Consider the following 12,862-nt stretch of genomic DNA (forward strand, 5'->3'; position numbering starts at 1 on the left):
CTGCCTTAGTATTTCTGCCTTAAGTAACAGTTAATTTCAATTGAGAAGATGCTTTTATTTAGAGCAATTTTGATGTCTTGTTGACAAGATGATAATTTAATTATTACTTTTTTATATGAATAGTGTTTGAAGGTTTCTGTCTTTTGTATTTGTGAAATAAAATCTCATATGCTAAGTGTTGTTTGCTAAATTACTTCAGAAATGGTTACTGTAATATAATTTAATTAATATAATTCTTCTTTTTGTTCTAAAGAATCTGGTGTATAAGAACACTGCTCATTTTTTTCTTTTCCAAACGGACAGAAAGAAATAGTAAGTACTTTTTCCTTTTTTTTTTTTTTGAATATGTAGCTAGTTGAGGATGATGCTTGCTATGATAATGTAAATGCTTTTGATCATGATCAAATGCTTTTGGCTTCCGGGAAGACAAGAGTAGCCTTTTAGTTGATACTGAAATTAGTAGTATTAGCTAAACTTTTTTCTACCACATAGTTCATGAAAGAGCAGGAAGGAAACTGCTTAATCTTTCACTTCACTTATAAAATGGTGCTAACTTTCTCCTGTCTTTGCATGTGTCAAAAGTGTAATGGAATACAATACGATGTAAAAGTAGGATCAAGGGGAAAGGAAGTATGAACAGTAGTAGTAGTTCCCTTGATACTTGCATCTCATAAGTATTCCTGCAGTCATCTGTTATCCTTATACAAAAGGGAAGAGATTTATAGCAGATGTGTCTAATTTATTTGTCAGGATATCTTTTCTCTCCCAAGTTCTCCAAAGCATACTTATGTTTTCCTGAGTGGGAAAGGTATAAGTGGGTGTTTTTCTGCTTTTTTGAGAGCTAAGGAAAATTGGAAGTCGTGTAACAAAACCAAGAAGTAATGGAGGTTTTCAAATATATATAAAAAGTTGTTAAATTTTGCATTAGAATGAATCTGCATGCTATTTAAGAACAGCATCTGTGGCACTTGTCTGCAGTAGTTAGAATTCATTTGAGACTTTCCTTGAAAGCAGTCCAGCCTGTAACAATATCTCATGGTGATGTGAGCAATAATACAGGCAAACCTCAGTGTTGCACTGTGTTTTATGACTTGCAGAGCAGCATGATGTATTTAATTTGTGACAGCTTACAAGTTAAACATCACTTTTAGAATTTTTCTTAAACCGAATGTTTGCATTTGATATGCAAGCACAGAACATATATTTTTATGTAGAAATAAAATAGTCCATATATTCTGTGGTGCTGTGTGATTCATTTCTAAGGTGAAATGAATGATTTGCATTTCATGGATAAATAAGAAAAAAAGTACATTTTTCTACTTTGCTTAAGTGTCTTTATTGCTGTTTTGAGCGTACAGGCAAGTCTGGTGCTTTTGTTGAACCTGTGTTTAAAGGGTTTAGTAGATGATAGAACATGCCAAAAAGGATTATTCCTGTGTGGTTCCAGAGACTGGATAAAAATGAAGTGTTTTACCTCAGAGATAAAAGTCCTATATTTGAAAAAGAAAATCGAATGATTTTGAAAAGAAAATAGAAAGCTATCAGCTAAGTTGCTCAAAACCAAATTTTTATTCTGGGATAAGTTAGTATAACATACTGAGACACTGGAGATGGTTATTTAATACAGTAAAACTCTGTGCTGGATAATCAGTATACATCAGGTTTGGGAATGATGCTGTGAATGAAGAAAATTTTAGCTAGATTCCAGGGAAGGTGATGCAGAGAGATGATGGAATTTCGGTTTTTAGGACTGGTTAGGCAAACGACTGTTAAAGATTTAGGCTGATCTGTCCCAAAGCTGGAGAAAATAAATGAGGTATATTGCAGATATTGACTTCTCTAGTATGATTTTTTTCTGTAGGTTTAATTAAGATGAGAGATGTTGGTTTCTTGAGAGTACTTTGCAGTAATTGCCATTTGGCCATGTTTAAGGGGCTGGTGTTTCTTGAGCTTCTTGTTGAGTACAGGAGGTAAAGTGATCAGAAAGAAACACCCACACTTGAAACTGGTGGCATTGCTTTGTGGAAGGCTATGCTTGAAGGTGTTCTAGGCATTTCTGTACCAAAAGCACTTGAAGTTTCTTGAGTAACCATTGATAGCTGGCTGTATTCTGCTGTTTATTTGGTTTCATGATACCACACTGCATTGCAATACAGTTTAAACTGTTAATCTGTGTGGGGCAATGTGTTGTAATATAAATGTAACATTCAGTGAAAGGAGGTAGTTTGGTAATTTGCAGATGCACACTTTCTGGAATTGTCCATCTTCTGTGGTCCATCCTAGGATTAAATATTGTCTTTTTCCATGTCTTATTAACAAATGGGGATGGGTGTAGTTACCCTTTTATTGTATAAATAATAACCTTTCAATTATGTGCATGCCAGTTTTAGTATTTTGCCCATTTAATGAAGAGGGGTATTTGATCAAAATGGATTTCTGCATTCTGGAAAAGTTCAAGTAATTATTTGTTCCCTTAATTTTAAGTAACAGTTTTCCTGAAGTAACTTTGAATGGTATGAAATATGTATTTATAAATAGTAAAAAAAAAAAAAAAAGTGTGTTTGGTTGGGTTTGTGTCTTGTAGTTCTATGAAGCTTTTTCTGTCTTTAAAAATGGGTAAGAATAGGTATATTTTTACAGGAAGTAAGCTGCCAGTGTTCAGTAAAGCTGAGAAAGGGTAAAAAGTTGTACAGTTTATTGTTAAAATCTTCTTGCTGTGAACAGAGATAGTAGAAAGCTAATTTGTTGAGAGAATATCTTCTGCATTAGGTGATGGTTTACTACAGTGAGTTTTCTGTGTGTGTCAAGCTCCAAACATTGACTTTCAGGAAAATCCCTCATGCTTTTGGCCTTTCTTCTTTCTCTTCCTCTTAGAGAGGTTAGCTGTTGTGCCTACTGTTTCAACAGTCTCTTAACATTTAGTAGTAAAATGACCTTCTGGTAGCTGTTCTTACAAAACTGGAGGCTTTGCTGTAGTCTGAGAATATAGAAAGGGGGAAATAGATTGAGCTTTGAAGCTTGGAATTGACCTGGCGTTTGAAACTAGTATGTGTTAAGAGGTTTATGTGAAATACTGAAGCCAGTAAATCTGGTACTCAGATATGCAAATGCTTAGACCTCAAGATTTTTTCTGTATTTTGAGTCATGAGATTAAATGTATTTGGTCCATTGTTGTACCAGTTTTAATGTAGGTCAAAGCAGGGCACTGGCTAGAATTGGTTTTCTTAATGAGGAAATGGTACATAAAAATTTTTAATAGTTATAACTGTAAAGTGATAACAGTGGGCTATAATTTATTTTAAGTGATTTATTTTCACATAAAAAGTCTAGTTATTTTATACCAGGTTTACTGATGTTTAGAGTTGATAGTGGTCAATGCATAATTTTTCCTGATATCTCAAGGTGAAGTCAATGTTTGGAGTGTGCTGAAATGAATTTATATTTGAAAACTAATGTATAATGTCCTTCTTTTAGATGATGCGCTGGAAGATTTAAAATCCCAAAAGAAAAAAATAGTAAGTAAAACTTCAAGAAAAAATGGTTGCTATGGTTCACTACAAATGGTGTATGCCAGATATTTGCACCAAACTTGATCAACAGTTAATCTCAGTAAGAAAAATTTAGGATGGACAAGATTCCAAGTCTTAGATAACTTGTCCTCTTAGTGAAGTTTGTGGCACTGAAAGCTGTTTCCTCTCTGTTTATTACTCCATAAGGAAGCTTGTTGAGAGAGGAAGTTGTTTTCTTACATGGTTGGCTTCACCTGCCTTGTAAGGCAAAACTTTAAAACAGCCACAACCCAAACACTCTCTGCCCCCCAACCCTACCTTGCCAAAGCAACTCCTTCTCCCTCCAGAAATGCCAAAAATTCTATTATGAATCTTTGTTATTAATGAGTTTCCCAAAGTGTTCGCCTCATACCTTCTGGATTTTGCCATGGTAGCTAAATTAATAAAAAACCCAGAACAAAGGTACCAAAGATGAGTTGGGTGAGAGTCTGTTATTATGTCATGATCTATGTTTTATCACTTTTAAAATGTAGATGTAAAAAAGATAACCTGTAACCGAATTATGTCATTGTCCTTTGGTAAAGAGGATTTGCTGATATTTAAATGGATGTGTCCTTTGCTTTTAGTGGTGCTACAAATGGATTTGAGAGACTTATATTTTCTAGGGACTAAAGACATAGGCATGACAACAATGTTAAGTTTATGAAAACTGCTTAACTGAAATCAGTTTATATTTCCAATTAACATAGTCATTTGGTAGCCTTAAAGGAAAAGTTCTTGAAGCAGAAAAGCACAGTGGAGAACAAAAGAGGTTTTGGAATCTTAAATGTGAAGTCTTCGTTTCAGTTTAAGTTTAGTTTTTTGTAATCATGAAAATCTTTTTTTATAGAACAACTAGTAATACTGAATTTTTGTGTGTGAGAAGCAATTAGGACAAAAGCCATTGAATAAAAGATTAGTCAGGAAGAACCTAAATGTGTATTTTGCATATGCAAAACATCAAAACAACATACTGTAGAAGAACCAAGATGAAACAATGCACAATACAAAAATGAAACAACTGCATAAATACTTCATAGACGAGAAAGAAATTGTAGTGTAACCATGGAGAATTTAAGTCTGGAAGTATAAATTGCCATGCAAGTCAAGCTTTAATCATTAAAGACAAACTTCTAAATAGGATTAGTGAAACTGAGTTCTGGGAAGTCCAATAATGTGTAAGTCAGCTATTTTTTAGAGTCTATGATTATCACTTGATCTTGTGGGTGCCTTGTTCCTAGCAAGGAACCAGAAACAGAGGACTTGCTGACCTCTTGAATCAGTGCAGTGTTGGTATTTTTTACTCAGAAGATGGACTCGGGAGGTTCATCATAATTTAAGATATTCAATTAAGCATTAAAATTAGATAATTATATATGAAACAGAACATGTAGAAATGAGCTGGAAGGAGATGCAGGTAACAAGAGAGAATATAATTAGTGTTTTAAATAAAAGCACTCAATCAATTGCATTCTATAAAATTTCATTTTGATAATACTCAGATTTGATTTTGTTTTGTTTGATTAACTTCCTTAAGGGTGCCTTTGGCTAATTTTTAGTAAAACAAAAATCAAGTGAAATAATGGGGAGAGAGGATTTTTTTTTCTTGTTGAATTCTGATTTGCTGGTGAGTTTCCAAATGGGATTAGTTACTAAGAAATGTACATTGTGATTCTCAAAGTATTTAGGATAAGTAAATTATGTGTTTCCTGTTTATTTCTAATGCAAATTGTTGTCTAGGCACTGAGCCTGCTGCAACATCTGTGCTTTTTCACTTTGCAGTCAGCTACCTAATTGCTGGATAAATCTTACATTGAAGACAATTGTCCTTTTGAAAAATGTTACAGTAGACTTGTGTTTTACAGTCATGTGGCCCACCTTTTCCCTGCAGACATTACTTGTGTGCTGAAGGGAGATAAGGTGGTTACAGGGCTTACCTGTAAATGGTGTGAGCTCCTCACATGCTGTAATGCCCTGGTGCATTTGCAGTGACTGCTCAATAGAAATTAATTTCTGTCTAACTTATCTTCTGGCTTTGGTGACATAGTCATATGTATACTCATGTGGGTAAAATACTTGACAAATACAGATACTTCATCTGGAAATTGCCATTAGTATTGTCTATCCTGTACTTCGACTCAAAGTTTGTGTAATACTTATTTCTCACAGAACTGACTATGCTGGTTTTCTCCTAGTGAATACTTTAAAGCTTGTTCAGTTATTAACTGGGGGTAGGGATGAAGTTAATCAGCTGTAATCAAGGCACTACTTCAAGATACAACTTTGTTTCCCTCCTCGATCATAAGGAGGGATGCTGTGGTTGTGTTCGTGACTGTTTAGCTGTGATTTTGTCTCAGAGTTTCTCAGTTAATGAGGATGTCAGCCCTTAAGCCTGAGCATGGGTAGATGAGCAAGTTCAGAGGGTTAAGCATATTAAAGCAAGGGCACAGGACATGTATTAAGCTGATATAACTGGGAATTAGTGGGGAGTTTACCTGGAACAGCAGTCTTAAAGATGGGATAATTCTTAGCCTGAGGACAAAGTTGTGAAGCTAGTATAGTAATTACCATGCTAATTTTAGAATTAAACTTTGCTGAAGCTTGCTCAGCTACTCTCAATACTAGGCTAAGTGTAATATTAGACTTTGACAGACTTCCAAGCCATTTCAGGTAAGAGTTTAGAAATTGCATCTGTTAATCTAGGAAAAAATACCCAGCTATTCTGATTTCAAGGCTGTCTTGGAGTTATGTTAGTAATGGGAAGAAAATGCAGCATATGAGTTCTGTTACTCAAATTAATTACTCTTTAATCAACTTTGTCTTCAGCCTTCTAGGTGTAGACAACCATTGATATTTTGATAACTTTAGTATGTGATAAAAACTCTGCTAGGAGTTGGTTCTTGTGTAAGCCCAGTTTTGTCTAACTGGTAAATTCTAGAGTACTGAAAATAGGTGACTGGAAACTCAAAATACAGTTTAAAATCATATTTACTGACAAAGGGTCAGTTACCTTGGTGGTTTTAACACTGGCACGGATCTGTTCAGAGAATACTTAATTACTGTGACTTAAATGATGTATTTCCAATTTTAATGAAACTTTTGCTACATGTACTGGTATATTTTAAATGGTAGACTGATGAGTTTCATGGCTTTGTGTGAATATTAAGAAAGACCTCCTCGTAGTTGGAGGTAAGTAATTCTCAATTTATGAACTCGCGCAGTAGTATGGTGAATAAGAGTGGTTTGCACCATGCTAGTACTCAAGTCTTTGGTTGCTAAATTGCCGTTACAAGAAGCTTGAAATACATTACTCATACTATGCAATTTAAGCAGCTGATGTCATTCCCACAGGAATTTTGTTTGGTTGCCTGTTGGGAAGGAGTTCATCCATACAATTGTTCATAGGAAGAGAATGTGATACCGTGCTTCTTTATTAATATCTGATTAATTCCATGAAAAAATCATGCTTAGGCTGGTATTACTGTCTTAGGAGTTCACTTGTGATTTGGGTTGCTCAGCATTATAATTTCATTGATAAGGATAGACTATGTGTTAGCCCTTGGCAGAAAGTAGAAAATGATTTTGTAGGAGAAGTTTTGGATCTCAGAGAAGACTTTATTATGGAAAAAGAGTAAGGTGTTGAGCAATTTGCTGTGTTAGTGCTCAGGATCAAGTTAACCCTTTCAAGATTATGCTTCAGGATGGTGAATGTTCCAGAAGTCAGTGTCTTGGTTTGTGTTCATAAATGAGCTTCCTATGTTGGCACAAAAGCCAGTTTTCTCTGCTATGCAATCACAGAAGTAGTATTTAAATTTTACACAAGCTCTTACTTTCTTCTGGTACTTACTGTTTTGCTCACAGTAAGTAAACCTGGTCCTTTTTGATTCTTTATTTGGTATTGTCAGCCAAATTTCAATTTACTTTAGAAAAGTATACTCTCTAAGTGAAAGCATGAGAAATGTGAATGTGCCTGTAGAAATCCCGACAATTTCTACATATTTTCAATAAATTTGTAAAGACTCAATTGTGATACTGAATTCTTGTTCAGATTCAGCTTTACTAGAATTTTAAAGCTATATATGAATTTCAAAATATGAAGAGTAACTCGTTGAATTATCCAAAAACTATGTAATGTGGGGGATAACTTCAACATCTGAATCTTGTGGTGAGAATGGAATTATGTTTCAAAATAATGTTACTGTTTTTGCAAAACTTATGTATCCACAAATAGCTACTATACTATCTAATACTTCTGTGGCAAGAAGTGCTTTAGATAAAGAAAGTGTCAAGTGATGGTGGAGCATTCTGGTTTTTCTCTCCCCTAAAGGTCACTTTGTCCTGCAGAAAGTTATTACTCATTTTTCTTTTTGGCTATACAGACAATAGTATACATTTTATGTTCATTGATGTGAAGTGAATTGGGTTTTTAAAATTTTGATTTGGCAGACAAATACTAGCACTGACTGTTAAAGCTTCCCCACTTTACAGCTTCACCTCACTAGCCTTACCCCTTTGTATAAAAATCTGTCTTACAGTTTTTACTTCTATAAGCAATAAATACTTTATTTTTCCTATTAGGTCATTAATTCTGCCCTTATTGCACTGTGTGGCATTTGTTTTACAAAGTTAGTGGGTTAACTCCAAAGTGATGCTGAAATACAAGTCCAGGAAATTGATTTTTACTTCCTTCTTCACTCCCTTTTGTTTCAACAGTCCTTAATTAACAGCCTGGATAGTATTCCTTGCCTCAAACTTCAAGAAATATGTGGAGGAGTGAGTGTTAAATGAATACACAGTAGCCATTAAACAGGGTGAATTTTTATTTAGCTTCTGTGGTCTATTTGCAATCCTGAGGTCTGTCTAAATGCAAAACTCCTGCACAGTCTGTGTATGCACAATGGCTGAAACTTTAGTTTCTCACTAGCTAAATAATGGCATAAAATTCATGTTAACCTGCACCATTTGTTATTTTAGCAGTGATAAATGAGTTTGAGAGAATTTAATTTTTTGACCACTGACCTTTTCAGTTTTGCAGTTTATGCCAACAGCAAACTTCAGAACAAACAAAGTCGCCACTTTTAGCTGAACATGGCCATTAGTCAGCATATCTGGGAAGAAAGGTCTGCTTAAGATACTGTAAAATGTATTATAATTTCTATCCATGTTAGGTATTTGTCATAACTTCAGCTATCTCAGTTTCATAGTTAAGCTGCTTCTGATGTTGGCTGTTAACCACTAAAATGATACTTTACTAGTGATTACTTTTTTAAATTAAGCCCATGTATTAGCTATAAAGCCACTTGAGTGCATTGTAAATAAAACGCTGTAATAATGAAGTGCTTTAATTACACTCCCTAAAGTATGCATAGTTCTCAGTAAATTTTTTATTTAAATTCTTAACGTGTTCCTTTTTTCTGAAAAGCAGTTTGAATTGCTGTAAAGATGTAGATCCAGCCTTTAAAGTTATTTGAGCAAATTCCGTGGCTATTCTCTAGTTAGTGAGTTTTCACAGCATTTGCAGCAAGCTAATTGCTTCTGCTAATAAATAATCTAAAATCGATGCTGACAGCAGTTAATTGGCACAGGGACTTTATTCTGTAAAGCACTTGGCTAACGACCTTCCTTAAATTAATAGCATTAAGTGCTATGAGGAAATAAATCTAAGGAATTGCCTGTCATTTGCTTGTCATGTCTAATAACTTCCAATAATGATGGCTGATAGATTTTTGCACATTCCATTATTGAAGTTGGTGCTTGTAATTATTCTCCTCATTATATGTAAACAATTAGCAATATTTGGTGTTTCCTTGCAATAAGGCTGTTAAGTACAAGTAGTCCATTAGAGTTTGGAAACTGTTTTTGAAAGCAAAATTCATTTTCCATTGAATACAGCAAATCCTCAGGTATCTGAAAATGCTACTGGTTCATGGATGAGCTTTGCCTTTTGGTAATGTTGATTAGATGCTTCTAAATGGGAGGCTGTGGTGGGGGGAAATACTTTGAAAAATTATCTATTGATGTGTGGAACCTTTCTGTTTCCAGCTTGAGGAAGTAATGGAAAAGGAAACCTACAAGAATGCTAAACTAATCCTTGAAAGGTTTGATCCGGAATCAAGTGCAAAGGTGAGTCTTGTTATTGATACTGATGTAATATGAAAGGTACTATGGAGCTGAGCATTCAGATAATGTTATTTATCATTAATTGGCAGGAGACTGAGCTACCATCTGCTGCAACATCTGCAACCCCAAGACCTGGACAAGGTAATAGCCCTGTAAAACGGGTGCTCTTTAGCATAGATACTCATCTTTCACAGTAATTTCTAGTCTAGAAGTCTGTCTATGATAAAATTTGTAGATCAATTGACCTCTATTTAGGGTTAATAGACTGTTCATTAGGCTATGCCCATTACTGTTCTGTATTTTTCAGGCAAGGGATCTATTACTAAAGCCTGATGTTCTAGAGAGCAGGATATTTAATGCTGCTTGATGTTAAAGCTGAGAGAAAACTAACTTCTTGTGGCATACTTGCAGCTTTTGTAGAATACTAAGGTGTGTTCAATTCTTGTGTAATGTTCATTGACTTCGTTTTTCAATTGAGTTTCTATTTATGGCTAGTTAGACCTTTCCTAATGCCATGCTTAAGCTACATCTATTTGCTGCCCAGAGAGGAATAAGAAGCTGGTGCATAATTCAACTATTTTCTAGTTGCAAAGAATGGACAGTTCTTTACTGCTTTACATTGTTCCATTTAAAGGTGCCATTGAATAAAATAAACTAGAAAAGCTTGAATGTGTTTCAAGGAAGCCTTGTTTCTAGATTGCCCACACAACTTTCAAAACTCAACAGATCTCACACACAGTAGAATGCTTACATTAAAAATGTGATATTTTTGCAAATATTTATGCAGACAGACAACTATTAATTTTTGTTAAGGTTGGGTGTAGTATGCTGTAGTTGAATGGAAAATGCTTGTATGAACAGAGTATAGAGGCTGCCTGGTACTCTAATACTGAGGATTGTACTCACACTTTAAGACCAATCTTTGTCACTAACTTGCTGTTATAACCTGAAAGGGCTGATGCTCAAAATAAACTGCAGAATCTGCTATGCACAGTTTTTCATAAAATACAGATTGCTTTAGAATTTAGTATTAGAATTGTCAACTTTGTGTTTAACTCTTGTGGGTGACCAAAATTCTATTTTTCCCATTTTTCACTTGAAGTACTTGTTTTGCTCAGTGCAGAGCACCTGGATTTACTAACAAAGGTGCTTATAAGCTGCATCATCAAATGCTCTGTTTTGTTCTTCTTGCTTAGCTTTAAATTGCCATGAAAATACTTTAAAACTATCCCTACTTGTTGACATTGACAGTGAATAGTTGCAGTGCAGTACCTCAATAGTGAAGCTTTAATCTCTTCTGTTGTCTTAGACACAACAGCTTTTTTTCAAGTTTGCTCAAGTTACCTGTCTTTCCTGTGCTCCATTTCTGCAGCATTCATAGTTTTGTTCAGGCGGAAGGGCTATTCTGACACCCTGTTCTTTTCTCTGCCTTAATACAGCTCGTGGGTGGTTGCCAAGAATTTTCTGCTAAACCTGTAATGTGTAGGTAGTCTGGTTTTAGCTCTTTTTAAACTCTTTATAAAATTCATCCTTGTTGAGCTATGTTAGAAATCACTCCTGCAGTCCAGTAGTAGGGTGACAGATCTGTTTGCAGAATGCAAGTAACATTGACCAGGGGATGAAACTGCCTGGAAATGCGTTTCTGTATAGAAATCTGCAGATAATTGGCTATAAATTAAACAGTGGTAAGTCTTTAGTCACTCTGACTTTATGAAGAGAGAGCAACACCAGTTTAGAAACTCCTTAGGAGGTACATGACTTATCTCTTCCCCTCTACCCAGGCTGTGTAAGGAGCAGTGGTGAGAAGTGCGTTGGTCAGTGTCTGTTAATTAGTCTGGTGCATGTTTGGGTTTCCAAAGTGTAGTGCCCCTGCTTTTGATCCAGTCAGACAAAAGCAGATCAGCTGGATCCAGCCTATGCTGTGTTGTGTTGATTGTGTCTTGACTGTTAATAGACGGGCTGGGAGGGAGAGGTTCTGGGAGAATTAGAGTTATTTCTGAGAGCCAGTCAGTGTAGGCTGTGGTCTATGTTAATAGGTGTGGTATGAACAGATATGTGAAACAGTTGTGCCTGAGGAGTTTGCCCAGGCTATCTGTGCTTAGAACTTTTTATTTAGAGCTAGGTGTAAATTGGTCTCATGGGGTTGGTGGAAGGAATCTTTCAGTACAGTTTAATTTGCAAAGAGTGCTCTCTGAGACTGTCATGGTGTGTGAACCAATAACTTCTAAGTGGGAACACAACTGAGAAAATGTACAATTCCCTTTCAAACAGATTCAACCTTTTGGGGTGCATGGACATTCTTGCTTGATCTTGAATAAAAGTGTAGTTTAGCATTGAAAGGATTTTGGAAAATAAATTTTGTAAATTGTCATGGCTTATGATTGGATTTTATGATCTTAAAAGTCTTTTCCAACCTAATTGATTCTATGAGTCAATGTAAATTTTTTCATATGCAGCACAATTTTATTTTAATTTGTCTGATCTGTTCTCTAACACATTGAATTTGGAATTGGTGCAGCTTTTTATCCCCATTTAAGTAGTTAGTCAGACTATTGTAGTTTGGAGGTGCGTTATAGTTAAAGAGGGACAAGCTGTGCTTGCCTTTGGTTTGTGAAATTATGGAGGCTTAATTTCCAAATAGAGTTTACTTACCAAATAATTCTTCTTATATTCAGTAATTATTTCAATTTTTAGCTATCAAAAAACCTACTAGCTTATTGCTGTTCATGCTAAATATCTGCCAAAAATGAATATTAGCTTGTGTTCTGTGCAGTATATAACTTACTGTAACTAGATGACACCTTTATGTGGTTGTAGTATAATTTGCTGTATGTAGTATGTGGTAGAATTAGAGTGGTTTGGAATAATAAAATACCTATAAGTAACGTAACATTAAAGCTTCCCTGATCTTCTCTTTGCTTGCTTTGGGCACAAGCTAGCCAAGCAACAGAACTCATTTTCTTGAGCACTGTAATGGAGTCTTTTTGAAAAGATGATAAACAGTTACTGATACATAATCAAGTTGGACAATGTTGTGTATGAGGCAGTTGATGAAAGGTTAGTTTGTTTGTATGGTTTTTACTTACTGGTTGAAATGAATAAGCTTGCACATCATACTGATTGGTACAAAGGTTTAATCAGTATTGCGTAATAGTTGATTCCCAGGAAAACAACTGGTAGCAGCCCAATTTTCC

General features: G+C 35.1%; 1 protein-coding gene across 4 annotated transcripts in view; it reads left to right on the forward strand.

Moving 5' to 3' along the window:
• The window catches only part of LNPK (lunapark, ER junction formation factor), a 48,539-nt gene that overhangs the window by 9,581 nt on the left and 26,096 nt on the right, over positions 1 to 12,862 (forward strand). For all 4 annotated transcript variants that reach the window (XM_030952130.1, XM_030952129.1, XM_030952132.1 and 1 more), the window contains exons 5-8: positions 254 to 312; positions 3,475 to 3,515; positions 9,591 to 9,671; positions 9,758 to 9,809. In XM_030952130.1, coding sequence (XP_030807990.1) covers positions 254 to 312; positions 3,475 to 3,515; positions 9,591 to 9,671; positions 9,758 to 9,809 — 233 coding nt within the window. The remainder of the gene's footprint in view (positions 1 to 253; positions 313 to 3,474; positions 3,516 to 9,590; positions 9,672 to 9,757; positions 9,810 to 12,862) is intronic.

This window comes from Camarhynchus parvulus, chromosome 7 (assembly GCF_901933205.1).
Source record: "Camarhynchus parvulus chromosome 7, STF_HiC, whole genome shotgun sequence".
In the NCBI taxonomy this organism is placed as follows: Eukaryota; Metazoa; Chordata; class Aves; order Passeriformes; family Thraupidae; genus Camarhynchus; species Camarhynchus parvulus.